The sequence below is a fragment of the Phoenix dactylifera genome, chromosome 15 (genome assembly GCF_009389715.1).
Source record: "Phoenix dactylifera cultivar Barhee BC4 chromosome 15, palm_55x_up_171113_PBpolish2nd_filt_p, whole genome shotgun sequence".
NCBI lineage: Eukaryota > Viridiplantae > Streptophyta > Magnoliopsida > Arecales > Arecaceae > Phoenix > Phoenix dactylifera.
Window position 1 is genome coordinate 7,172,521 of NC_052406.1, and position 27,322 is coordinate 7,199,842.

The 27,322-nt window shown below is 38.6% G+C and overlaps 4 protein-coding genes and 1 non-coding gene across 13 annotated transcripts; 1 reads left to right on the forward strand and 4 right to left on the reverse strand.

Moving 5' to 3' along the window:
- Window positions 1-277: 277 nt before the first annotated feature.
- Window positions 278-9,140, reverse strand: LOC103717772 (pentatricopeptide repeat-containing protein PPR5 homolog, chloroplastic). 5 transcript variants are annotated; one of them, XR_005515149.1, is made up of 5 exons: window positions 8,615-9,140; window positions 5,304-6,639; window positions 5,058-5,111; window positions 1,232-1,272; window positions 278-700 (listed from the first exon to the last, which is right to left on the reverse strand). XR_005515149.1 is itself a non-coding variant. In XM_008806277.4 (2 exons), exons 1-2 carry the CDS (start codon window positions 8,963-8,965, stop codon window positions 5,533-5,535), a joined length of 1,458 nt encoding a protein of 485 aa, XP_008804499.2. In that variant the 5' UTR covers window positions 8,966-9,140; the 3' UTR covers window positions 5,148-5,532. The 5 variants fall into 5 exon arrangements, 1 of the variants encoding a protein (XP_008804499.2); XR_005515148.1 differs by having other exon boundaries at window positions 5,058-5,129; XR_605717.4 differs by lacking the exons at window positions 278-700; window positions 1,232-1,272 and adding an exon at window positions 2,337-2,594 and having other exon boundaries at window positions 5,058-5,129.
- A 226-nt stretch (window positions 9,141-9,366) lies between these two features.
- TRNAW-CCA lies at window positions 9,367-9,438 on the reverse strand. The gene has a single exon. It is a non-coding gene; the product is annotated as a tRNA-Trp (tRNA).
- An 805-nt stretch (window positions 9,439-10,243) lies between these two features.
- Window positions 10,244-11,543, reverse strand: LOC103717771. The gene is made up of 3 exons (XM_008806276.3): window positions 11,338-11,543; window positions 11,187-11,251; window positions 10,244-10,650 (listed from the first exon to the last, which is right to left on the reverse strand). The coding sequence occupies exons 1-3, from the start codon at window positions 11,528-11,530 to the stop codon at window positions 10,456-10,458; spliced, it is 453 nt and encodes a 150-aa protein (XP_008804498.2). The 5' UTR covers window positions 11,531-11,543; the 3' UTR covers window positions 10,244-10,455.
- A 2,080-nt stretch (window positions 11,544-13,623) lies between these two features.
- Window positions 13,624-20,336, reverse strand: LOC103717780 (ATP synthase delta chain, chloroplastic-like). Of its 2 annotated transcripts, none has more exons than XM_017845352.3 (2): window positions 19,514-20,335; window positions 13,624-13,803 (listed from the first exon to the last, which is right to left on the reverse strand). In XM_017845352.3, exon 1 carries the CDS (start codon window positions 20,082-20,084, stop codon window positions 19,521-19,523), a length of 564 nt encoding a protein of 187 aa, XP_017700841.1. In that variant the 5' UTR covers window positions 20,085-20,335; the 3' UTR covers window positions 13,624-13,803; window positions 19,514-19,520. The 2 variants fall into 2 exon arrangements, with proteins under 2 accessions (XP_017700841.1, XP_026664519.1); XM_026808718.2 differs by lacking the exon at window positions 13,624-13,803 and adding an exon at window positions 18,477-18,717 and having other exon boundaries at window positions 19,514-20,336.
- A 1,045-nt stretch (window positions 20,337-21,381) lies between these two features.
- Window positions 21,382-27,253, forward strand: LOC103717770 (transcription termination factor MTERF4, chloroplastic-like). 4 transcript variants are annotated; one of them, XM_008806275.4, is made up of 3 exons: window positions 21,382-22,647; window positions 23,680-26,308; window positions 26,402-27,253. In XM_008806275.4, exon 1 carries the CDS (start codon window positions 21,457-21,459, stop codon window positions 22,630-22,632), a length of 1,176 nt encoding a protein of 391 aa, XP_008804497.2. In that variant the 5' UTR covers window positions 21,382-21,456; the 3' UTR covers window positions 22,633-22,647; window positions 23,680-26,308; window positions 26,402-27,253. The 4 variants fall into 4 exon arrangements, with proteins under 4 accessions (XP_008804497.2, XP_026664518.2, XP_038990224.1 ...); XM_026808717.2 differs by having other exon boundaries at window positions 25,118-26,308; XM_039134296.1 differs by having other exon boundaries at window positions 25,642-26,308.
- Window positions 27,254-27,322: the final 69 nt, after the last annotated feature.

The window sequence follows — 27,322 nt, forward strand, 5'->3', positions numbered from 1 at the left end:
ATCATGTCACTTGAAGGAATCAATTGTAGGAAGTCCTATTGCAGGTGTCTAAATGATTCAAGCAACATCTACGCAAAATAGAAGTGAAAATTTCTATATATATATATATACACTTCAATTCACCGAAATAAGCAAGGCCATCCATCACATCACCCTTCTTTACTATCTTTTTTCCAATATAACTGACTAGAGAACTTATAGAACTGTCCAGCTATGATCAACATTTGAATTAAACAAATTCATGATGGGTTGTCAAAAAAATTGTAGCACAAAAATGTGCAGGTTTTAAAAAATAATTATGATATTTTTCATTTATGATCATGTAGTGAGCAGATGCAGGGAAAAAAAGTATATTATTTAAAAGCATATCTTTTTCTAAGTAAGTTGAACAAATTAAATAAAAGAAAATTCTAAAGCAGATCTTTTCATCACTGCTGCTGCTTATCACCCACCTTAGAATCAACCAGTTCAGTTCTAAGGGACCCGCCTTAATTCCAGTTTTCTCCCGAGGGCTAAGCTTCGCGGAGTACCCCTCTTTTAGTGAACCTGGGGAGTTGTCGGCGGCTCGACGATCTGTATTCCAATTGATACCCGATTACTCTAAATAATGTATACTGATTCATGTGAAATGAAACTAGTACAGAGAGAAAGCAACATATCCATTCTCAAAACCAGAAGCTCAGCCTCATTATGCTGTACTCTGCGAATGCAACAGAAGAAAACATATATTATGATAAAGCTGGCAGGTAAAAAACAAGAAATATACTTGACAGAACTGCAAAAAGGGCAAATCATTCAAAAAATCAATGCAAGTAGCTCTAGGTTTCAGTCATCAGAACGTGAACCAAAGAACCCTAGACCAAGAAATAATGTGGCTTGAGGCTCCAGCTATCAGATCGTCACCTAAAGAATGCTGAAAATTCCTGCACCACCTCTCTTACAAGAAACAGGATCCGAATCAATTCAAGAATCAAAAAAAGAACGTGTACCACCAAGAACACAAAATCAATAAAAGAGGCAGTAGATTAGATTACTGGAGAGTGGGTGACAAAGATGGAGACGAGTAATGAGGAAGCTGGCAAGGAAGGGGGCAGATAGAGCCCCCTATGATGTTGGCCACAGAAAGTCCACATAGATGGAGAGAAACCAGGAACTAGCAACATATGATTTAAGTAATGATCTAAAAATGCCATAAGTTATTAAAAACTAGTAGAGAGAAATAGCAGCGTACCCATTCTCAAAGACAGAAGCTCGGCCTCAATAAGCTGTACTCTGCGAATGCAATCAAAGAGAAAATATATTATGATAAAGCCAGGGGAAAGAAAAAGAAATACACTTGACAGAAAGCGCAAAAAAGGCAAATTATTCAAAATATCAATACAAGTAGCTCCAGGTTTCAGTTATCAGATCGTGAATAAAGAACCCTAGAACAACAAATAAAGTAGCTTGAGGCTCCAGCTATCGGATTGTCACCTAAAGAACGCTGAAAATTCCTGCACTACCTCTCTTCCAAGAAACAGGATCCGAATCAGTTCAAGAATCAAATAAGAACAAGAAAGCCTAAGTCCAATTAAAGCATTCTTTGTTTTCCGAGCAAGGAATTCAAAAATCAAAAGAAAGATCTTACCCTATAAAAAAGGCAACCCTAACAACAAGTAAAACTATAGCCAAGAGGTAAAGTCCAAAGGTAGAAAGAAGGGGTTTTTTTAAGGAAAAAAACAATCACACTGAGATATAGATCTCTCATTGGATCCGAATCAAGAATTCAAGAATCAAAAGAAAGAATCGTAAACCCTAACTCCAATTAAAGCTGCAGCCAATAGCTCAAATCCAAATATAGAAAGAAAAGCATTTCGTTTACAGCAACAAGCACGCTGAGATAGAGACGTCGGGATTCGAATCAAGAATTTAAGAATTAAAACAAGGGACCGTACCCTAATTGCAAGAAAGGGTTTCTCCCAAGAAACGGGGCTTCGAATCAAAAGAAAGAACCGTACCCTACTCGAATTTATTCAAATTTGAGATAGACGGAGAGAGACGAGACGAGACTGGGGACAGAGAGCCAGTTGATCTTTAAACATGTACACAAAAAGGACAGAGGGCAGCCTCACCTTGGATTTGGCTCTTCTTGCAAGATTCGCCGATGCTGAGGGTGGTCGCCGCGTCTGTGATCTCCTCCATGAAGGCGGCCGCGGAGGCGACGGCGGCGACGGCAATGGCGGCGGCGGCGGCAATGGCGGCGGCGGCAATGGCGGCGGCGGCGGCGGCGGCAATGGCGGCGACGAGCAAGTGAAAAAAAGAAAGACGGTGGCTGGTGTTGGGCGGGAGAGAGGAAGACATGAGAAAACGGAAGCGACGAAGGAAAAGAAAGGGCCCCTCGGTTGGTTTAAATCGAAGGTATTGGGCGGCCTCTGGGTGGGTGTTACCGTGTTACGTTGTCAACGTGTGGTAGAACCGTCTGATATTGCCGAGTGACCGTAACCATTTGATTGATGCGCCATAGAAATTGATTGGCATCCGATGGAAATGATGAATCCCAAGTGTCTAACAAGTGCGCGTATCACGCTTTTAGCTATTTGTCATGTTCCAAAAACCTGTACCGACGAATTTATGAAAACTCTTTTTATTTTTTTGTTAAGCCTACGCATAAAGCCTCTTAATTGCGATAAAAATAGTTGTATGAAATTTATTATTTTTATTTTTAAACGCGAATTTGATCTTTATATGCATATAGGCATATTAATCTGGATTATAAAGATCTAATCAATGCATATTTTATCACTTAGCATTTTAAATAAACCTCAAACCCTATGCCAATATTTTCTGTTAGTGGCTAGTAAAATTTCAGTTATTGATCTTGGTTGTATTGCCAAATCTTCAGATGAATTGGTATTTCCATTAAGCTCTTCATTATTTTAATCATCTAGCTCCAAAATCTATTTCACATCTTGTCTCTTTCTCTATTTACAAATAAAAATAAGTCACTCTTATAACAAGGCCCTTTTTTTTTCTTAAAAGTAAAAATGACCTTTATTTGCATCCAGTGAAGTGTTATAGCTTCTTTATTTATTGCAAAGCACAAGTCTAATTATACTTTTGTGAATTTTAAAAAGATGTTGATAATTTTAAAATTCTCTATCGCCCCCCTAGGGAAATAATCCTGTCTCCACCCCCTAGCAAAAAGCAGGGCTTCTCACAAGCAAGATGGGAACCTTCAGCTCAATACTTGACAAAAAGGGGTAATAATATCTATTTTCCTATTCATATAGAGGCATAGCTTTTTTAAATGTGCCAAATAAAATTTTAAAAGCTTGATTGCTATATTAGACAACACATTAGACAAGATATTTAAATATTGCCCATGTCCGTAATTTTCCTGTGGTTCATGTTATTTTGGCTGTTCATCATGATGATCGAAAAATTTTATAAAAAAATTAAAGACTAAGTTATAAAAACTGCAAGCTATATTTAGATTTAGAATTGTTATTTTTAATATAGTAGAGATGACTGCAGCTTCTCTGTTGCCACGACCTGTTACCATGTTCATTACCCATTTTTGATTCAACTACGCAATCACAAATTAGGGTCCACACCCTCTAATGCTAGAAGTAGAGCTATACTATCCCTAACATGCACTTTCAGTTAGGCCTGTGCAAAAAATCGGCCGAATCATGAACCTAATCTAAACCGGATGTTTCGGTTTGATTTATGTAGGTGTTTTTTTTTTTGGTTAAATTAGGTTTGGTTTTGATTTAAAACAATCTTGAACCAAAAAAAATTTGATTCTCTTTTGGTTCGAATTTTTAGAAAACTAATTCAAACCGGCCCAACCTGACCTAACCCAACCCATGTGTATATATACAAATATATATTTTTAAACCCACCCAATCTTGACCTAACATGACCCTCATATGTCTATATATATATATATATATATATATATATATATATATTATTTTTTTAAAAAAAATTATATAAAGAAGAATATCAACTCGATAAATCAAACTGAACCGAACCTAACCAAATTTTTTTTAATTGATTTCAAGTGGTTTTTGTAGACGACCGGTTCGAATTTGGTTTCGGTCTTGGTAAATACCACAATTTTGGTAAACTGACCTGCACTTGGCACCAAAAAAATATCATCTCCATTTATCTAGAAACTGCGCTCTAAAGGAAACTTGGAATTGCATCCAACTGTGACTACAAATATTTTTAGGTTGTGCCCAATAATTGCTCTACACCAAGCCTAATTTGTATCCAACTATGTCTGGAACGTTTTGTGCAATTTCCATACATGTTATAACTACTACAAGCCATCCCAAAATAGATGTTGAATCATTCCCTATCATCCCTAACTATGGCTTGTCAGATTGACCCACTCAAAACATTAAGAAACCCTGCAATGTTTTTGGAGCAAATTTCTTTTGTTGGGCTTTTGACCTTCTAACTTCTTGAAGAGCAGAAATAACTCACGTATCATGATTGTTACCAATTGATTATAGTATACATCAACAAGTCATTTAGGCCTAGTTTGAGGATGAAGAGTTCTAGGAAAACTATCTTAATCCTTTTTCTGGTTAATTAATTTCACGGTTGTATTTTTGAATTTATTTTTGTACACCTACATGGTTAAGTAAGTCATTTTAGGCCTAGTTTGAAAAGAGGATGAAGAATTCTAGGAATACTTTTATAATCGTTTTTTGATTAATTAATTTCGTGGGTGTATTTTTGAATTCATTTTTGTACATCTACATGGTTAATACTTAGCAGCACGGTTTTTTCTTTTAACCCCATATCTTTAGTGCTTGTACCATACAGCATACATACAATACCTTTAATAGATGTAGATCGAGAATCCTATAAAAGGTTGTATAAAAGCATACACATATATACTAAGTATTTAAAAGGTTGTATAAAAGCATACACAGTGCTATTTTGAAAAACATAACTATATTTTTTTTGGCCTCAAAATATGCTATTATTTATACATCCCTAAACTCACTCTAATTCAATAATTTTGGTAGATTCAGTTCCCTAGCTGAAATTTGTGGCCATACCTTGCAATGATTTCTGCCTTCTCCCTTTTGCATCTTCTACATGACTATTTCCTCCTGACGCATAAAAGATGACTTCAACAATCCAAAAAGAAAAATCAAGATATAAGATGGCATTTATCTGAATTGACAATATACAGGTAATAAGAGTGGCAATTATGATTACCATTAGTTTCACTGATACATATTTAATTTAAAATTTCGAAAAAAAAAATTGAGAATGATGATTGAAGGTTAAGCTACTTATACCAATAAATTGACAAAAAGACTTGAGCCCTTGATTTGGTTCTGGTGTAGAACGTCCAAAGTCAACTTCCTTGCATGGTGCGATGATGTAATTTTACTGCACCAAAAGTAACTTCAAGCAAGATCTGAAAGTTGACAGTCGCAACTGGATGTTCTATTGATGGTGACCTCATTCGGCAACCAGCAATGGGAAAGACATGGCAAGCAACTTCTTGATGGGTTAAGGCTATTCCTAGGCATTAATTTGTGACACATTTGAAGCATCTGTCTCACTACCGGATTTGGGTCTCGGCTGAGAAGAACCAAAGGCTTCTAATGCCTCCAGAAAGAACTTCTTGTTTGGAACAATCCCCTGTTCATCCATACGCTTCAGCAAATTGTCAAGGAGCTCTTTCATGTTAGCTTTAGTGTAGGCCTTGTAGAGTAATTTATATGTCGAAGCATTTGGCACTAAACCTTGTTTAGTCGCATAATCCAATAGTTTATCAGCTTCATAGTGCAAACCATTGATGCAATAGGCATCAAGCATAGCATTCAAAGTAGAAATTTGTACTTCCTTTTGGGTATTTATCATCTCATCAAATATCTCTCTGGCTCTTGAAGCACAGTCACAGTATCCATAAGTTGTTATAAGACACTCATATGTCACATAACTGGGTTTGAAGCCTAAATCAATCATCTTCTTGAAAGCAAATTCTGCCTTCTCTCTAAGCCTAGCTTTCCCATAATTTGTTATCATTGAGTTGAATGTAGGAAGAGTGGGCTTCTCCTTTGAGCGCAACAAGCTCTTAAACACTTGTTCCATTTTATCAAATGCCTGCCGCCTCCCATATGAATCAATTAGTAGATTGAATGTGATTGTGTCCGGCTTGCACTGATTGCTTTTCATGCGCCTAAGTACAGACTCCATTTCTTTGAGCATGCCGTTCTTCCCATATGCATCCATGACACCATTGTAAGTGTAAATATCAGGAGATATGATGCTTTCATCAAGATCTTTGAATAATGCATTGACTTGTTTTACATCCCTGGCCTGGGCAAATGCTCTCAAAAGAATGTTGTAGGTCACAACATTGGGTTGGCATCTTTCAATGCCTTTCATCTTCTCAAAGTACCCAAGAGCTTTTGCCAAAGCCTTAGCTTTATCTCGTGAATGAAGATGTGCAGTAATCAGTGCATTATATACAGAACTGTCTGGTCTACAACCACTTTTCCGCATCTCAGAAAAAAGCCACATGGCCATCCTTGTCTGGCCTTTCTTCCCCATCACAGATATCAGCTTTGAGTAAATACCATTATCAGGAATATACCAACGCTGTCTCTGCATCCATCTGAATACCTAAAAATAAGTAGCACAATTAACAGTTAAGTGTAATGCAAAATGCAGTATATTTGGGGTTTTAGACAAGTATATTGTATCTGTATGATTATTATGCCAACACTTTTTGTAACCATTCGTTTGAAGTGGGGGAATAGAAAAACACAAACAATAGTATGACTGCTGATTCCTGAGAAGGTTCAGGGTTCCAACTGTGACAAGATCTGCTATGCTAGTTGGAACAGCAAGTACCCACAAGTGTTTAGACTAAGTACAAATAAAAAGTAATACCACTGCATTCCTGTCAAAAAATTTAAAAGAATTAAAAATTGGAATTAGATTTTTCTTTGTTAATGTTTTGAGATTCAAATTAAAACCACCATTCTAGCATAATCTTAATGTATGACTATAAAAGGCACAAACCAAGTCCATAGAAATCCTACCAATATATGTTGTATGTGTCAACATATGTGTTCCTGTGCATGTATCTATCTGTCCGTGCATGTGTGTACATATAATGCGTATATATACATACACATGTGCATATATATATTAACATCTTTGTTGGATGACCCATCATCGATTTTGGAATCATTATGTTTTTTTATCAAAGATTTAACATTTAGCATGTGGCCCAACTCATAAATATGTATTTGCCATGCTACCTAAAGTTTCTAGTGGAAGATATCACCTATGTCAGATATGCAAATTGCATCTTCGGCCATAACTTCAAGAATGCTAATAAAGGTGCTTACTGGATAGAAGAACAATAAAGCCAATTTGTTAACTTGCACATGTAGGTTCATTTTTGATAATGATCTTCCCATTGATTTAAGCTTCCTGATTGGAACTGAGAGTCATGTTACCTATCTAATATAATTAAACAAAATTCTAATCAACAAAAATAAGCTAGAGATAAGTGGCTCAAGATGCTTTATGATATAGAACTGAGAAATAAGAACTGACTTGCAAAGAACAGAGATGAAAAAAATTGGTTGTACTTCACAGTAGCTGCATTGAAACCGAGGAAGAGGCTATGACCGAAGATATTAAGCTTGCACAAGTTACTGCAGAATTGAAGTTATGGGTCACACTGTAAATCTGTGAAGAGAGTATCACAACAAAATGATAAACAGCCTTTCAAAAATTGGTTCACGCCATTTTTAGATGATAAACACTAGTTCTAAAGTGAGTTGTTATGGATACTGTAGAACTGCCCTGTGATATATATCATTTGTGCCAGCTTCATTTATCAACCTCAACTAGAAAAGACTTAGTAGAAAATCATGAACTCCATATTTCCAAGTCCTCGAGATGCCTATCAAGCACTCAATAACTTCAAATAAGAGGAACATAATCCACTAGCATGAATGCAATTGATCATTATTCATACAACGCATACATAAATAAGTATAAATTAGCCTCACACTCAGCAATCACTGGCTGTATTAAACAGGCGGTAAAGTCCGGGAGGACATTACTGTATAACAACCATTGAAGAAGTTCCAAACAACTACGGAAACTAAATAAAGATTTTATTGCAACTTTTGTAATCAACAACTGTCGACAGACCCCTCCAACATAGTTCCAAAACAACATTCGATGTTACATAGACAACCGGCCATGGAAGCACACATGTTTTCAGAAACACAAGAACATGGAGATAAGTAGAGAATACGGAAAATCACATAAAAGTTTCAACGGAATGAATAAGTTAAACACACTAACCAAAACCCAACCACTGGAACCAAGTTTCAATCCGATAACTCACAGCAACAATTCAAACAAATCAACGGAACATCAAAAATCCAAATCATTTAGCGGAAAAAATTCCAATTATCTCCGCCAAGAACTAAATCCACCAAGCAAAATCACCACTGGAACTCTCATAGAAGCATCAAAATACAATCTTTTAACAAAAAAAAAAAGAAAAAGAATCACCACATTTCTCCCTCCAACGCCTTCAAACAGAACAGATAGGGGAAAAGAGACGCACCTCCAAGCACTGAAGCCAGGAATCCCTCTTCCCAAGCTCCTCGAACAGCATGAAGCAGTGCTCCGTCCTCACCACCTTCACGTACTTACCGAGCGTCGCCACCAGCGGCTCCTTCCCACCTCCCGCCTTCCTCAGTATCACGCGGACGAGCTCCTCCTCCTCCAGCTGCCCCTCGCCCCTCTGGGCGGCCTTCTTCTTCTTCGGCCGGGTGGATACAGAGCTCGCCGCTCGAACGGGAGTTCTTCGAAGAAGAAGAAGAGAGGGACGCTGAAATTTGGGGGCGGAGAAGGGGAGTGACGATGGGGTTGAGAGCTGGAGAGAAGAAAGGGGAGGGGCGGCGTTTGGGGGCATCGCGATGGGTGGCGCTTCGAAGCCTCGAATGATCGATCTGGCGGCGGGAAAGACCGAATGGTAAGAGTCGGATCTGGAGGGGATTTAGCACGGATTTCTTTGCCGTACTCTAATCCTCGGGCTGCCGGAAGAGTTTCGAGGCCGAGAGGAAAAGGAGGGTAGGAGAGATCAGTTATGGATCGATTCGGACCGTTTGATTGCTCTGTCGCGAAAGTTGAGCAAATGAACGGGTGCGATTGGAAATTAAAAAATTTAAGAACCATTGTGGGAAGGGTTCCGTGGCCGAGTCGAAGTCTCGAAGACGGATTTTGGAGTGATTTCAGCAAATGAACGGTTCTGATTAAAACTTTAAAATGAACGGAATGATTAGAAATTAAAAAAAAATTAAAAATTTTGGGAATTGAACCCGACGTGAATCGAACACGCAACCTTCTGATCTGGAGTCAGACGCGCTACCATTGCGCCACGGATCCGGTTGTAACATTCGGTGCAACAATTCCTTTAGTCTTTTCAGTAATCATCACAACGTGTCAATGTCACCATGATACGGGATTTACAGACACTAAAACTAGAATAAACTGATAAACATATCCTTACTTGCAAGCTTTGAGCTGTAACAATACTAGTATCAAACTTATTTTTCTTGATGATGTAACAATACTGATAAGCACTATTATTAGAGTTCTGCTTGGGTGTTTGATGTTTGTGCCAAGTTCAGGCATTTGTATGGGAAGAATCAAATGATTTAAACGTTTTTTTTTTCGGAAAGATTCCATTCTCTATGCCTTTCACCAATTTATTGAGAAGGCCTTCTACAGTAGTCTATGTGTCGAAGCATTTGGCTGCATTTTTTTTAATTATTTATTTCCATCATCTGATCTCCATTAAGATGAAGCATGCTCTAAGTATGGTATTCGACTTTTTTTTTGGAGCACCTCTCATCTCCGCAAATATTTTCAGCATGGTAGTAACATTGGCGATGCTATGCGAGAAGAGAGAAAAAAATCAGTATGTGTTTCAAAAATTTGCTCAATGGATGTAATTTTGGTGGACAAGCTCTTAGCAACAGTATGTGTATGTGCTAGTCTGGATAGGATAATTTTAAAAGATGTTATGCCTTCTCCAAACCCTTGTGAAGGGAAGTTCACTTTATCCTCGTATATAAGATGATCCTCAAAGGGATGGGCCCTGCTCCAAGTTTTGATGTTAGAAACCACTGTTTTTCTTTTCAAAATAAAAAAATGAACTTAGCTCGTCTAACACAAACATTAAACTTTTATATCAAAGGGAAAAAACTTCGATATCTCAAAAATCAAAGCACCAACTTCACCATTACCAATTCCACAAGCTCATCATTTACAAAATCCCCCTCTTACACTTCTCTACCTTCATCAGTTCTATCCTAATCCTCCAACATATTAGTAGAGAAAAAGATAACTCATGGATTCCTTCTGAGTTGCAGTCCTGATGCATGTAACATAACATGCATATCAATTGGAAGGCACATGATAGTATTTTCCATTGCACATGCATCGGTAGACGATTGGGCATGACTCAGCAATCGAGCATTTGAAGCTCACCATAACCCTTTTGCATGGAAAGCATGGCCCGCATGCATGGGAACAATCAGGCAAGCTCGAACCCGTCGAAAAGAGTCCCTTCAGGAGATAGTTGTCGTCCCACTTCTGCTCAAAAATAAGACAATCTATCAGCTTTTCAGCACAAAAATGCCTTATCACAGTGATAAAAGAGAAGCTCATATTTGTTTTTTTGTTTCCTTTTTTAATCTGAGTAAGAGCACGCATTCATTTATTGATGCTGTCATAATAGTTTTAATGAATTTGCAGAGATGTTTTAGATGCACTTGTACGTACCAGTACATTGTACCATGGCATCATGGAACTTTACCATGTTAGCTAATAAGAAAACGTACGGTCTGTAAAATGAGGGTAATACATTTGCTTTTGCTCGTGTTGAATTTGTTTTGAAAATCTCTCTCAGTTTAGTTCCTTTCGGATGATGCTATAAAGACGTTAGTGCATAAAGACTAAGGCTTTCTGTGAATTGAATTGTATTTATTCTTAGGAAAAAGGAATAGTAGATGGAAAAACCAAAGCAAACTCTTTGTTTATTACCTCATAGGAAAGGGGTCGGTATATTTTTCACTCCGAATCTTTCTCTCTTACGGTTGGGAGAAACTATCCAAAGAATGAAATTTTACCTGAGGCATCATCTGATTCTTATGTTCCTTCAAGCTTCTTCGACCATTTGAGCTTGTTGCGGCGTCTACGAAACACAAAATGATGCTAAAAGTGAGCACAGAGAGCACATTGGCAATGAGAAGAGAGATGCAACGACTAAAACTAATCTACCTGTGGACAATCCAAGACTTTCACCCATGGCAGAAAGCAGCAAAAGAATGGTTACAAGGAACGCAGCCCAAACTCTAGCGCGAGTGTACTTCCTCATTAGTCCTGGAGACCCAAATCCAAAAGTCTCAAGTGTAGGCCAATCCAGTGGAATAGCATTCATAGAGGGAGGGAGGAGGCGGCAAAGCGAAACCATTTAAAAAGAAGGCCAAGAATATGGGAGTGAGGGACGGTGGGGTTCGAGCAAGGTGCATCATAAATGAACGGCGCGCAGGATCTTTTATGCAGTTCACATGATCCACGAGAACCGCTCGGAAGATTCACATGAATTCTTCTGAAATTAAACAAATAAAAGTTATAGAGATGGCAAGGAGGAACAGAAAAGGGATGTTGCCATTGATATTGATAAAATGGCAGGTCCTTCATTTATGGGTGTCATTTGAAAGGGACTGTCTTCAACAGCAGGGGCCTGATGACTGGAGTCATGAGGAGGAGAGGGAAGTTATTGCTATCATTTGAATGGAGTTCCAATAGTAGTCATGACTCATGAGAGAGGGAGGGGAGGGGAGGGGGGGTGTGCAGGGGCGGGTTCACGTGTATGAAACTTTTAGGTTGAATCGCATAGGAGAGCTCAGATAGGAGGGGTGTCAAATGAGGTGGGGATAGGGTGAGAGTTCAGGTCTTGTCTTACATGAAGCTAAGTTGATGGTGGCTTAAATGAAGCTAAGTTGATGGTGGCTTCAATGCTTGCCAGTGTCTTTCCTTGTCCGGCATGCACCACTTGGAACTTATTAGATTAACTGTAATTCTTGGATTTAATGGTAGGAGATTTGCGTTTTATGGGTTGGAATTGCAAAGTTGACAGATAGTTTATGGGGGATTTGTTCTTAAGCTCCTCAGATGTCGCAAGAAAGACATCGAGCAAGCTAGAAAGGAAAATCGAAGTGAATGCCAGGATGACTTGAGTCCATTAGTTTGGAAATCCTCTCACTAATGCATGCATGGGGGACAAGTTGCATGAAGGATCATACCAAAAAAAAAATAAAAACCTGGAAGTCGGTTTATGCTTCACAAAGATGAAGCTTAAAGACAAGAATTCCTTCTTGGTGTTTGTCAAGAATTCTTTTTTTGCCTCTTGCTTGGGTTAGCAGAGTAGGCAAAGTGTAGTCAAGGTTGTTGGATTGGTATGTTTGATCACCAACCTCATGCTTATGTTTGATACATATAGATTGGGTCGATTACAGGCTAAACTATGGTCAGAGATGGCTCGAACTGTGTATGCTTGTGCGCTGCACTTCCAGCAAGATGGAATTTTCTGCTTGGTGATCATAATGATTGTGCTAGGAATGTTCTGATAAAGTTTATGATTTATTATAATAAATGTCTTCTTAGGAAATCTGATTCAAATTGAAAGAGTGGCACAGTCGTAGCATGTCTGACCCCAGGTCAGAAGGCTGCCGGAATCAGGTCATGTTTGAATCCTGAATTTAAGGCGTGGGCAGGTTGAGTTAATTGTTTTAATATTAAAACTTTGTTTAATATTTTAATATATAAACTTATGATGATAAGTTTTTGTGCTACGTAGCTTGTTTAGATTGCATTCTGTCCTAGCGAGGCAATGCAAACCACTTTGAAAATTTATTGAGACATAAAGCAAGGAAGACTTAAATGCAAATACCAACAACAACAACAACAACAACAACAACAACAACGCAATAAATACAAAGAAACACACACACACACACAGAGAGAGAGAGAGAGAGATGTTGGAAGACTTGTCAATGAGATTAATTTGTAAGGCAAAAGGAGGCTTCCTCCCCACTTTACATTCCAAATTGAGACTTTGGCCAGACTTGAAGCTGCTGGAATTACTAATAGGCTAGCCTGACAAAATGTGAGAACAGCCAGTAACCAGGCGTGAGATGTTTAATATGGTACAGGTTTTATCACTCTTTCATGATCATCAGGACTTATGAGATATCAGGACTGAGAGTTGAAAATGTTCTAATTTTACAATACTGTCCATCATGTTAGGATTATTTTTAATTAAACAGGTATCCTTCCTGGTACCTTCGGGTGCAGCTGGTTGCAATCAGATGAGAAAATATCAATCGTTCGGTTGATATGCATGAACAACTTATGAGAAAAGTAAGATATCAAAGAAAAGCTCGAACTTTTGACAATAAAGTATAGTGCATGTTCTCTATGATCAAAATATAATAAACATGCTAGTCATCAATAAACAATTTAAAAGAACTCGCATAATGAGCACTATCTATTGTGGAAATGAGTAGATTAACCATTGAATCATTTTTAATTTGATAGTTTGATCTGGGTTTTATTGGCGCAACATCCTGTTTTCACATTCCCATGACCTGTCGGGCAGTTTTCATTAAACCCAATTTCTCAGAATATGGTTTCTGATACAACTTTATTCTTGTTGTCTTCTGGAAGAAAAATTGGCCCCATCTGTATAGAAACAACATCAAGATCGTAAGGAACTAAAGAATATGTGATTGTATCATCAATTTAAAGATCAAATATATAGAACTTCACAAAAGAGTTCTGGAAAAGAGGTTCCCTTATATAGGAAGTGATGCAGTTTGATTTTTTTCCATGCAAAATATCTCTCCTATTTCAATTCACAAAATTGATGTCAAATATTAAAATAATAATTTAATGTACCTGAATAGTATGATTCTCGAGCAATGGATGGTTAAGAAAAGCAGGATGCTAGCTAATTTCAACACATTCAAAGACCTCTAATAGCATTATGAAAAGAATGGCACCGGTCATTTTCAAAAATTTGTTAGCACTGTATACACCATAGAACTGAAACCAACCAAGAACTGAACCAATAGTTTTGACAATTTGTTGCTCAAGCTCATGGTTCTAATGACTTTCGAGACATACAAATTGATGAGCTTTACCAAATTCCAATTTACAATATAATATATTCACTATAACACTAGTTTGTACAGAATTTGCTGGCCCTAGAACAATCATAATTACCGGACATAATCCGAACTCATGGGGACTCTCAGCAACTCCAACTTTGTTTGTCCACAGGATGCTAGTCCGTGCAATCCATACGGCTGTGATGGTAAAAGATGTAAAAGAGAAGGAAAGAAAGGATACAAACCTGTTTAACAAGCCTAAAAAGAAATATAGACAAGGAGAGACAAAATCCTAATTACATTTTTTTCTTCCTATCAAAGTCCCTATATAAATTTTTTGCTACTAAATGCACCAGTTCAGGTCTCTCAACTCCAGCCCCTACCTGGTTTTCTCCCTTCGCTTCCCTATCCTTGGGCAAACTAAACTTTGATGGGGCTATCCGAAAGAATTCTGACTAGGCCAGAGCAACCTCGGTTCCAATTGCCAAGCTCACAGCATCCTCGGATGGACTTCGTCATGCACTTGATTTGGTTGAAGGCAACTTTGCTACCATTATCCTCTTGGATCTTGGTGACATCTTTCAAGTTAGACATGTTTAAGGATACCATTTGCTGCTTTTGATTACCCAGGCCCAAGACTAGAACTCAGAACCTCTTGCTGCTAAGAAAAGAGGTGTGACCATAGGACAAGCTATAGTTCACTTCCATAGATTGATGGAGGGCTGATATGTTGCTAGGAGTTTAGCTCTTCTATAGATCGTTGATAGTGCGGTAAAGTAGTAGTAGAAGCAAGGTACGCCATACCGTACCAAACCGGACGATGCAGGGCATACCATACCGAATTGGACAGTATGGAGCATATCATACCATATTGGTACTGAACCGGTATGCGCGGCGTACCGACACTCAGTATGCCGAACTGGCTCCTATTCTAGATGTACGGACACAATAACAAGGTGGCGTCAGTACGGAGCCTAGTACCGAGACGGCATATCTTAAATAGAGGTGTAGTAAAGTGGAACAATTTGTCTTAGAAGAGTTGATTGGATAGACTTCTTATATTTTCTTTAAAGATACTAGTATTAAATCATTTATTGGAGAGAATAACAAGCTTGAAAAGCATGATGCACTTGAGAAACTGAGAATCATAAGCAAGTTGCTTGTTTGTATCAAGAAAATGAAAGGCATCTCCAACAGTATTGTAGAAAGAAACACATTTATGAAGCTCATTGAGTTGTTAATAACTTTGGTAACTCAACATGTAAACTAATCCAAGTTCAGGGGGCAAAAAAAGAAGCAAAGGATACGGCTGCAACAATATTAACAGTTATAAAAAGATGCTAGACTGTAATGAAGCCGGGGTCCTATAACTAGATGAGGAACTGAAGCTATTGTGTGGCCTGGTTTGATGATAACAAAGAGGATGACACTAACTTTTCCAATAGGCAACACCTGATACTTGAAATGCAGAGCGAATGCCACTGCTATGGTGCGGTAATCCACCTTCTTGACTAGGTATAATGAGTGACCATTGTCACATTGTTAAGCAATTAAGGCTGGTGCTACTCTACTAACTTTTGAAGATAAAATGGTTTGGATATGGATCGAGCATGGGTATATTTATGTTTATATTCTTTTTTTTTTTTTTGGTGAATACAAATTCTGATATGAATATCAATTGGATGTTAAAATTTACACATTTATTTTAAATGCATATGCGGATATTGATAGTACAGATACAAATGTGGATATAAATCAATAGTTAAACTTTATGAGCCACAAAATCAGAGATATCACCATGTTGAAGGTAAAAAGAAGTTAAAATCTTGTTAAATTAATATTATTTTTTATTTTCTTTTAAAGTTTATGAGAGTTATGTAAGGCTAAATAAAATTGCAAATAAAACTAGATATCGAATACAAGAAGTTATCTATGCATATCCATATCCAGTTTTTCTTGATGGATATAGAGATGGATTTGGCTATTACTCGGGTACTTAAATTTATATCCACATTCAAATAGATTCAATACAAAATGGATATGAACAGACATTATCAAGTCCACTTCCACCCCTAGTATATAGGTCTCTCTCGCGCACATAATGGATGATCAGACCATGGTTCCATCAAGATGACAGTGGTGTAGAGAATGTAGCTTACCTTGATGACCTTCATGGAATGCTTATGGGCAGGCTTGTCTTCCATCCCAACCAGCCCTATTTGTCCATCCTCTTTCTCCCTCTCATAGAGCACTGGCTGAGATACATGCATGTAAAACATCAGATGATGGGGTCATGGTTCCATTGGAACGAGGGCGGCATAGAAAATGTAGCTTAGCCTGATGACCAAGGCAGGCCTATAGTTAACACCATGGGCCAAGACAAGATAATAGACCATAAAAGCATCAACACTGGCATCTCGTTTTGGGCCATGGTGACATGACCATCAGCCTCCATGCTCCTCCCTTCACTTCTGTCAATCCCTCCTTACACTCTGTGCCATCTCTTTTAAGTTTGCCTTCCATTCTTAAATAAAATATTCTATATTACCATGTAAATGCTGTGTAGTGCCATAGTCACACAATTTGCCAGTGCCACATCAGAATGATGTACATTTTGTCTGAGTGATGCCTTGGAGTATTGCCATGAAAGATTTTTGCATGATAGTCTGATATTTTGGATCAAATACGAGATAGTTCCTGATTTATAGTTAAGTATAAACCACACACGACACCGGTTTTTAATTTTTATACTGTTGGAACCTCAGGAATATCCAACACCAATGATACACCAAATCTATTTAGAAATTTTCAAGACAAGGTGACTCAACATAAGAACCTAGTCAAATTTTTAGCAGGACTAAGATGATGATTTGAGGAACTTTATCTGAACTGAGATAACCATTTCTAACAGCAGCTCCCTGCAGACTGCCATTCAAGCAGATATCCTAAAATCAGAGCTTAATTGCACTACCCCATTCATCAGACCCATAATTCATTCTCAAGCTGTTGTCTTAATTGGCCATGGTAACCCACTCATCAGGTGGAGGTGAAAGTCATATTCCTGTCAAAAATATGAATTAGAGGTATTAGGATTTAGATATGCTTGCAGTGCTGCTTCAATAGCCTGACAGTCCTTGATCATTAAACTGGAATTTCAAGCCTAAATCACCATTTTGGTAACTTAGGCTATACTATAAGGGGATAACTTTATTCCAAGTTAAGCACTCTCTTTTGACTATTCTGTGTTAAAAATTATCAACACTCATTTGATCAATAATCTAAATTTTAGAATTTCAGACATGTGGCATCTCTTACCTTTAGGAACTCATCTGCCACAAACCTTTTCTTTTACATAAAACATTCTCCAAGCAGGAGTTTGTGGGCTTCAGAACAAGTGGTTCAAAGTTAGATAGAAGACAGGAAAGAATTAAGCTTTGGGACTCAGGTTTCTTTAACCAAGCTTACCAAATTCTCAGGGCAGATGACAGGCAAAATAGTTGTTATTGTGAACTGATCGCCTGGCAAATAATTGTTACTGTGAACTCATCGCCACCAACATGGAAATGAGCAGAGTATGGTAGTCCAATTGAACTGGAATCCATCTCTTGTTAGCATTAGTGCAAGTTTGCAGTCTCCTGATGATTTTTCTTTTGGGTACTCTTTCATAATGACAACAAAGATAAAACCAGGAGCGATGTGGTCTCAAGAGGTAAAAACATAAATCAAAAGAATGTCCCAGACTAACATCTGAATGATACTTTGGAAGGCCTTGCCATAAAAGGCCTATACTGAATACTCTCAGATAAATTGTATTTCTATTCAAACAAGAGAGAGAGAGAGAGAAAGAGAAGGCAAATTCAAAATAATAAACTAATTAACCATCTTAAAATGAATAAGGGATACAATTACAAATGAATGTTTTTTCCCCTTTTTTTTGGCATTTCCAATAAAAGCAATAAGTAAGAAACACATTACTTCATAGCAGTCATTTTTCTCTGATAAATGGAAATCTTTCTTTAAGGGAAGCCAAAATTGGGTCTTTTTAAAATTTATAGATGAAAGAGTGTGCTCTTTCTATGGAGATAAGCATGCAGGAAGAGCTTTGAGAAGCCTAGTAAAGCTAGAGACCAGAATAACTTAATATTAAATCAAGAAGGTTATGATTGTTCTGAAAAAGTGACCTAACCATACACAATGAGAGAGAGAGAGAGATTTACATATAGATGCAAACTTTACTTGGGTAACCAAAAAAGGAGATTTTGAAGAATATGTCACCATTTGTCAAATATACCAAGAGGCATATCGTATTCATCTAGGTTTGAGTTGGGGATGTTACTTCTATGGTTCTTACTTTGGGCGAAATCCTCAGAAATGCGAAGTATGCATAGTGTCTTCATCCAAATTTTCTCCGGTACATAAATTTCAAACTCTACGTCAATTATATGCTATAGCATAAACATTGTCATCTTTGTTACATGCATTTAATCTGCAAATGGCATTACAACATAAAATAAGCCTTCTCTGAATCGAACAAGCCCAAAATTGAATTTTAGTTTTTAATCAGGCACATTTCTGATCCCAACAAACTTGCATTCCTGATAGTGACTTCTATAAAACACACAAGAATTTAAACTTTGATGCACGACCCCTTTTGATAACATATTTTACGAGTACACCAATTGGTGAATGCAGTGGGAAATTAGGAAAATGAGATACAATTGCAATTTGTGAGGAGGTAATTTTAGGGTTGAGTTCACTGCATTCACCAAATTATTGGGCAAAAAAAAAAAGACTACTAGCCCAGAAAACTGAGCATTCGGCACATAACAATTACCTTAATACTTCCCACCATCTCCACGAAACATGTCACAATATGGTAAAATTCACATTTCATCACTTATGCACCATGTTACGCTATCAACTCGTGATAAAATTAGCTAACGTAGAATGTTCCAAATTAAATTCTATGAATTAGACAAAGCTTCGATACACTTCGGATCATATTTGCACAAACTGAAACAATGCCATAATACAGAATTCATTTTACATCCTCTACATGCTACATATATTCATAATACTTTTCGAATTACACAACTGGTGACTAACAAAAAAACAATCTTGATGAAGGATTCAAAGAATCTAAGACTCGCTAATTCCCCCAAAAGCAATCTTTCAGGAGAATTCAAAGAAAACCTTCACCAAACAACAGAATCCCATCTTAAAGCCTTACAATTCACACCAAGATTGAAACTTTCAAGGAAGAAAAAGTGGAGGGGATTGACCTCGGAATCAGGCGAGGGCAATGGAGGAGAAGTCGAGCTGCGCGGCAATCTCGTCGAGCTGTTTCTTGACGCTCATGTCAATAAGCTTCGACCCCGACGGCCCGTACCGGATGGTGAACCCAGCAACGAGAGAGGAATCGATGACTGTCTTAATCCTCACATTCTTGGCCCCTGTGAGCCTTTGCACCGACTGAGCGATCTGAGCGAGGTCCTGGGACTCAAGCCGCATCACCGATGACACCACGGCCACCTCCGTGCCGGTGATCCGATTGTAGAACACCTCGAACTCCTTGACGATGTCTTTGATGATATCGATCCGCTTCATGTCGACGAGGATGTTGAGGAAGTTGGCGGTGTGGGGTTGAAGCTCGGAGGAGGAGGCGATCTCTTTCACCACCTCCTGCTTCTTCTCCGGCGGGATCGTGGGGTTGACGAAGAAGGACTGGACGGCGGGGTCGGAGAAGATGCGGTCGACCTTCTCGACTTCGGCAATGGTGGCCTCGAGGGTGCCATTGGAGTTGGAGATGTCGGCGAGGAAGGAGTCATAGCTGAAGGTGGCGGTGTCGACCATGGTGGCGCCGGCGGCGCCGCGGGGGGCCGGCGGGGGGAGGGGAAGGCGCCGGGGAAGGAGAGCTTGAGAGCGCGGGGGTGGAGGTGGAAGGGGAGGCGTCGGAGGGAGGCGGAGACGGGGCCGGCGACGGCGACGGCGGAAGGCGGGTCGGCGGGGCGCAGAGCGGCCGGAAGTGATTCTCGGGGGTGGAGGGAGGGACCGGGAGGGGTTTATGGCGGGGGATTGAACGACTAGGATTTAGTGAGGTTGGATCATTGGACGGTGAAGGAGACGGTGGCCTCTAAGTTGCTGTGATAGGTAGACACGTGGATATCAGTGGATGAGGTCATTAAGATGAGATAATTTCGTCTTAGCCGCTGGAAATAAAATCAATAATAATGCTCTCAATAAGCCATCTACCCGAATAAGCTCTCAATAAGCCCTCACTAAGCTCCACCATATCCTAAATGCTTTACGTGTCCCGAATGTCAAAAAATGGTATGCTCGCTCTAGAATAAGCAATATATTATTTTTTGTTGACAAATTTGCCATGCACAACCACAGTGAAATTGTCTATTTGCATGATATATAAAATAATAATTTCTTTAATAAATTCAATGTATGCCATAGATTAGGTTACGATCGAATAAATAAAATTATTTAATCTCACTTGTAAGAAATAAAATATAACATATATCTTCAAAGTATATATGTTGGACTAAAAAAATAGAAATACTTTGATACCACTATTTGTTAAATAACAAAGGTGTCAGAATCATAAAAAAATAATAATAGCAGATGTTTTGAGACGAACATCTATCTTTGATAATGCTCACAATCACTAGTTATTTTTTTTTTTTAAGTTGAGTGAAGGATGCAAGCTGATTAAACTAATGGATGATAGAAAAAACTTATGAGATGGATAATTAAAATAGAAGGACCTAATATAAGATGATTATTTTATTTTCATCAGCGAAGCAAAGAAGGAATTTTATTGGTCACCGCTGCTGGTGGACTAAGAGAAATACAATATCTTGCCAATCTATGGGACAGAAGAAAATGGAGAAAAAAAGAAAATAAAAAACCTAGCAAGAGTTTGGATGAAAGAAAAGGTAGTAGTTTTTAGGAGAAACTGCAATTTTTCAAAAGTTCAAAACTTGATTGCAATGAATTGGGATTAAAAAAAAAGTCCACATTTTTTACATAATCAAGTCCCATTTAAACCCTTGCTGGCACCCTACAAGAAATAGAGAAGGCGGAACAAATAAGGTGATATCCAAGGACGGTGCGCTGACTCGGAAAGTTCATAATTTTTCCAAGCCTGAGATCGGGGACAAATCCTACGAAAACCCTTGCAGGTGACATACAAGAGCTCTTCCTTCTCGCTAAAAGGATGCCGCCGCTCCAAAGGAGGCTCTTTTACGTTCTCCACTCCTCTTCTACTGCTCTCAAGAACGCGTTCTTCTCGTCTCGACATCACCATCTCTTTACTCTCTCTCGCTTCTCTACTGCCACAGTTCCAAATCCATCCTCCGCACCCCCGTTCTTGCTGCAATATCTCATCAATTCATGTGGGCTTTCATCGGGCGACGCGGCGGAAGCAGCGAAACACATCGCGCACCTCAAATCCCCTTCCAATCCTGATTCCGTCCTTCGTTTCCTCAAGCAGAGCGGTTTCACCGACGCCAACATCCGAAAGTTGGTATCTTTGCACCCCAGAGTGCTTTGTTCCAAGGTGGAGAAAACCCTCAGTCCCAAGTTCGTGGCGTTGCTGGACATGGGGTTTCCCGAAGCAGAAATGGTTCAGCTGGTCTCATCGGTGCCAAGGACCATCCAGATTCATGATCCGCGGCCCAAGATCGAGTTTTGGAGGTCTCTGTTTGGTACCCAAGAGAACCTCCTGAAAGCCTTAAAGAGGAACCCATACCTTATCAGCTGCAACGTTGGTAAGAGGATCTTGCCCAATGTTTCGCTTTTACGGGATTGCGGCATTCCTGACTGCCGGATCGGAAAGATGGTTCTAAATTCTCCCAGATTCATCACTATGAATCTCGATTCATTGAAGGTTGTTATTGAACGTGCTGAAGAATTAGGGGTCCCCCGTAGTTCGGGTATGTTCTGGCAGGCGCTCTCTGCTGTCCTTTGCAGCAGTAGAACTGCGGTCGATGCGAAGTTCAGGCTCTTGAAGAGCCTTGGGTGGTCGGAATCCGAGATTGCCTCTGCAGTCAGCAAGACCCCGAAGCTGTTGCATTTTTCTGAGAAGAGAATACGTGCTAAGATGGATTTTTTGACAAAAGAAGCTGGGCTTGAGCTCTCGTATGTTGCCTTCCACCCAGTGCTCCTCATGTGCAGCTTGGAGAGGAGGTTGATTCCCAGGAATCATGTGCTGAGGATTCTCAAGTCGAAAGAATTGCCTGAGGGAGGACGGGACTTCTTTCCTGCCATTGCATTAACCGAAGAGAACTTCCTCAAGAAGTTTGTTCTTCCGAATGAGAAGAAGATTCCAGGCCTTTCTGAAGCTTATATGGCTGCTTGTACTGGGAAAGTACCTATTGCTTGCAAGTTTTGAAGAAGATACTGTCAGGTCTCTTATTATCTTCGTTCAGTGGATTTATACATTGACGCAATTTAACATATTCTCTCTTTCTGATGTAAGCATTAATTTCCCTAGTTTTTTTTGTCTCATACTTCTATTGATGTGTTGAAATATTATGATGATCCTGAGATCTTTGATTTCTTATTGCTTGAGGACGAGAGTTGCATGTTATAAGGAGATTGGGATTTGTTGGCAATGTGAACGGGGAATGAGAAGAAGACTTTTTTCTTTTCCCAAACCTCTTCATGATATGCTACTTATTTTTTTTAACTTCATGGTTCTCAGTCTATCATGGGTTTCATGTTTCTTTTTCAACAATTATTAAAGTTAACTTCACCAGTCACCAGTAAATATTGTTTATTACATGTTCTTTTTTCGCATTGCCTCCTTAGAGTACGGGAATAAATCTTACAAAAGTTTAGTTTTATTTGTCAGGTCATATCCTAAACTCACTAACTTTGCTTGCAGCACCGATGGCAAGATATTTCTTAATAAAAGAAGAGATCATATTCACCCATTCTCATGATCTTTTGATATGAGATTAGGAATTTTTTTTTAAGTTGCTTTTATGGTGATCCTTTCAAAGTTAGCAAAATGTAGAGCTGGTACTGAGCATAATCTGTATTTTCTCTGTTCGTCTTCTCAAGATTTGGGATTTTCTATAGAAAGTTTGACCTTCATCATTTTTGATTTTGATACATTGTCCATGAACTAGCTCATCGTCACATGTTTTGGTGGTCAACACTACAACTGCAGTTTGATACTCAAAATTATGTAGTTCTTGCAAGCGGAGAAATCCACTGATTTTAGGGTGCCTGCAGCTCTAGTTGTTTTTAAGTTCAGACCTTTAGTGGCAAGTTGACACTAAAACTAAATTCTTCAATTCTCATGTGTCTGCATGTTTTCTGTCTTCTAAGTTTTGCTATGAAATTATTTACTTAAATATCATGGGTAAATGACAGTAGACAATGTCATCTCCTAGGGACATAATGAGCTTTATTTCATGTTGTGCATGAGCAGGATCTCTGTAACAATGACAAAGCCTTCTCCCATCAAGATGAGGTCAGCTATGAAACACTACTCTAGATCAAGAGTCAAAAAGACTGCACACAAACATGAAAAAAAGGAAGAAAAAGAACAGAAATTTATGACTGGCTGTCAACCATGAACAGAGTGATTTTGATTTTTAACTGATCAGTCCATATTTAATGCCACCATTTTAATTTTAGCTAATACAATCACTTCCAGTTTCAACCATTTTAATTTTAGCTAATACAATCATTTTAATTTTAGCTAATACATATCAGAGTCAAGTTTGTTGGAGGTCATGGGTTCGAATATCTCCAGTTCATTTATTTATTTAATTATCTCTGATTTATCTATTATCTTGATTCTTATATGTCTAATATCATTTTCATGGTTTAAGCTTATCTTTATACTATCAAGTTCTTATTTACTTATCCCTTTATGTGCATGGTTCAGGCCGCACATTGGTTGGGGTGGGGGGGAGGGGAGGGGAAGAGAGGGAGTTAAGCCTGATATATATTGTTGACCCTTTTCCTATCAATTTCAACTTCTGAGATTAATTGGATACTTAATAGGGGACACTAGAAATTTATATTTGCAAGTGGATTAGGATTTATTAGCAATGTGAATGGAAAAAGAATTATTTTATATATCTCCATAATTTGCTACAGCTTTTTATTGGTCATAATTTATTAGCAAGTTTTTCCCCATTTTTTACTACAACCCTCGTAGTTAATTTCTCCAGTAAATGATGTTCATCATACGTTATTGCTTCTTGTTTTCTCCTGTTAGTGAGGATAAACTATTATTATGAAAATTTTAGTTCATTGTTCAAGTTCATATCCCATCATATCCCAATCAACTAGCTTTATTTGCAACAACCAATCTATTAATTAGAGGTGAGAAATTTTCTTAAACATCATTCTTCCTGATACTTTGTCTGTGTGCGGCTCATATCACTTGTTCTGGTGGTCAGTGTTATGATTTCAGTTCAGTACTTAATATGTAGTTCCCAGCAGCAATTAAATCCATTGGCTTGAGGATGGCTTGTCCCTATCTACTTCTTAAGTTTGATCATCTAGTATCAAGCGGACAATGAAAATAAATTCTTGACTTCTCATGTCTTCATATTCTCAAACATTTACGTATTTCATGAAATATTTGAATGATCCCCATATCATGTGCAAACAATTGCGAACTATGTCCTTTCTTGGCACATCATGAACTTTATGTTAAGGTTACTTGATCAGTAGCATTTCAATGATAGCAACAAAGCCTATTTCAGAGAAAAATGATTGTTGGTTTCTTTACATGGTCTGTACATATATACTGTCCCCATTGAGATTTTGACTAATGCAATTACGTCCAGTTTTAGTGAGATCCGAATTGTTAAATTGACAAATGATTTGATTGCGAAAATGTTTTGGTTCAGAAATCAGGGCCTTCTACACTATGATAATGAACATGCTGAAGCTGAAAGAACTGCTCAAGGAAACCAATTAGTTTTATTAGATTGCATGGCAAAATTTCATGATTTGTTTTGTACTTTGTCGCAGTTGATCTCTTAGACACTTGTATGCATGAACATACTGAGATATTATCATGGACTGAGAAGTATCTAGGTTTTTTTTGTCATCATTATATGATTATGTTACAGAAGATGATATTCATCGCTATAGGAGCCCTGTCAATCCTCAGTTTTACAAATTAGAGATCTGGTTAGATGTATCAACAGACGTCCTGAGGAATTTATAGTCATCAAGACATGAGAAAAGAAGTGTAAAAACGCCGAAAATACACTTTGGACTTCATAAGTAATTGCCATCATGGTAGCCGCTAAGAATTTTGTTAGCATGTTCTCCCACATAAGGATTAGTATTACGGACATCATGAAGCTCATGTTCCTGGTTGTGCTGAAAAAATTCCAGTTATATTTGGGAAGCTTCATTTTGCCAGGAATGGAGCTTGGATGATTGCACTGTTGCATACGCAGGTTGCGTGTTTGTAAGCAACCAGGCCAAATATATCGGCTCCGTGACCATGAAAGGAAAATTCAACAGAATCCATGCTTGATGTGCTTAGTAGTTCCTCTCCATCCAAGTTTGAAGTTTGTGGTGTAAAAGTGTTTGGCAAATTGGACCCATATTAATTGAAATTGCCACCATTATGATCTTGACTTAACCATTTTTGACATTGCCAAGATATACAAGAAATTGAAGTGGTTTGTTCAGTTGTACTGATTTTTGAGCGAACAATTAGAGAGATTTCCATCATGATATTCTGAGAGAAGCTGAAGCTAACTTGCATCCTCCAGTACCATTGTGTTGCATTGAATTGCATGGTCTATTGTTTGATTTTGTTGTGAGCCACCGATCTCCACAGCTCTATCCTGGCTCTCTATAGACCGAAAAATCATCATGATGGGAAGAATAATTTACTTAAATTTCTCCGTCATTTATCTATGGCTAGATGGATGTGGATCTACAGGTTATCTTTGTTATAAGGTCTGGAATCCTTGTGGCCTCTTCTTGTTCTGGCGTTGCATGATAGCATGCAGCTGTAATGGAGCTAAGCCCTAGAGGATGGAGAAGCTCAGTTAACCGCTGCAATTCAGTGAATCAAGGTAAACTCTTATCTTTTGTTTAATGTTAGTTGTGGATTAGCTGCTTTCTTTTCAAAAATTAAGTTCCTGTTTGTGCGCTTGGACTCCGACCAGGACTCGGTTGAACAAGAAGGCAACGTCCAACGTCGAACCTAAAAAGCAATAAAGATGCTGCATTAGGGAAATTCCTTCAAAAAACTCGTCACGAAGCCGCTGTCTCTTCTTGGGGATTTTTTTTTATCAGGAGCTCATTTGAGCCGAGAAAACTCATCCACAACTTGATCTCAGGGAAGAGGGTGGCGAGAATGCAGGAACTTGTTGTGAGAATCGGAGAAGCCGAGATCTCGTAAAGCTTGGAACTTTGGGGCCAGGGTCTCCTCCACGTCCAAGGAAGAGGTATCTGGGTTCCAAGATCCGAGCTTTTTGATCAGGGTGTCATCAAAACCGCGTCTTTTGAAGAGACCGAAAACGGAATCCGGTTGCTGGGGAGATTTGATGAGGCAGAGGTGCTTCAAGGCGACCAGGTAGAGTACACCATGAAATGGGATTTGGGAGTGGCGGCGGCGGCGGACGACGAGGGCGGAAGCGTCGTTGCGGCGGCAGAGCAAGGGGGAAAAGAAGGCGAGTGACTGCACCGCTCCAGAACCCTGAAATACGGTTCGATCCTGGGGGATGGATGTTGGTCCGGTGGCGGTAAACTCCTTTGGTTTTGGAATAAGAGCGGAATAAGGGCAGGAATTCCTCCTAGAATAGTTGTTTTAGTTTATCTGGCTGAAATTTCGTACCCGTGGCAGGAATAATCTCGGTTGAATAGTTTGAGATTACTTTTGTCAACATGAAAAAAAAAAAAAATCGAACTAGTCCGTATTCTAGAAATGGTATTGTTTGTCTTCCATTAAAGTAGTAACTATGGTTGTGAAATCAGTTAAATCCAATAACAATGGATTAACTTCTTAAATCTCTTTACTCCCGACTCTATCATCTAGAATAGGATTTTTTATTTAAAGCTAAGTAGAAAAATAGAAAAGGTGTTTG

Coding starts and splice junctions, on each gene's coding strand:
- LOC103717772 (XM_008806277.4), bottom strand. CDS start 8,965: ATGCCCCCAAACGCCGCCCCTCCCCTTTCTTCTCTCCAGCTCTCAACC. Junction 6,640..8,614: donor CCTGGCTTCAGTGCTTGGAG/GTGCGTCTCTTT, acceptor ACTTATTTTTAG/GTATTCAGATGGATGCAGAG.
- LOC103717771 (XM_008806276.3), bottom strand. CDS start 11,530: ATGGTTTCGCTTTGCCGCCTCCTCCCTCCCTCTATGAATGCTATTCCA. Junction 11,252..11,337: donor AAGTCTTGGATTGTCCACAG/GTAGATTAGTTT, acceptor TGTGTTTCGTAG/ACGCCGCAACAAGCTCAAAT. Junction 10,651..11,186: donor AGAATCAGATGATGCCTCAG/GTAAAATTTCAT, acceptor ATTTTTGAGCAG/AAGTGGGACGACAACTATCT.
- LOC103717780 (XM_017845352.3), bottom strand. CDS start 20,084: ATGGTCGACACCGCCACCTTCAGCTATGACTCCTTCCTCGCCGACATC.
- LOC103717770 (XM_008806275.4), top strand. CDS start 21,457: ATGCCGCCGCTCCAAAGGAGGCTCTTTTACGTTCTCCACTCCTCTTCT.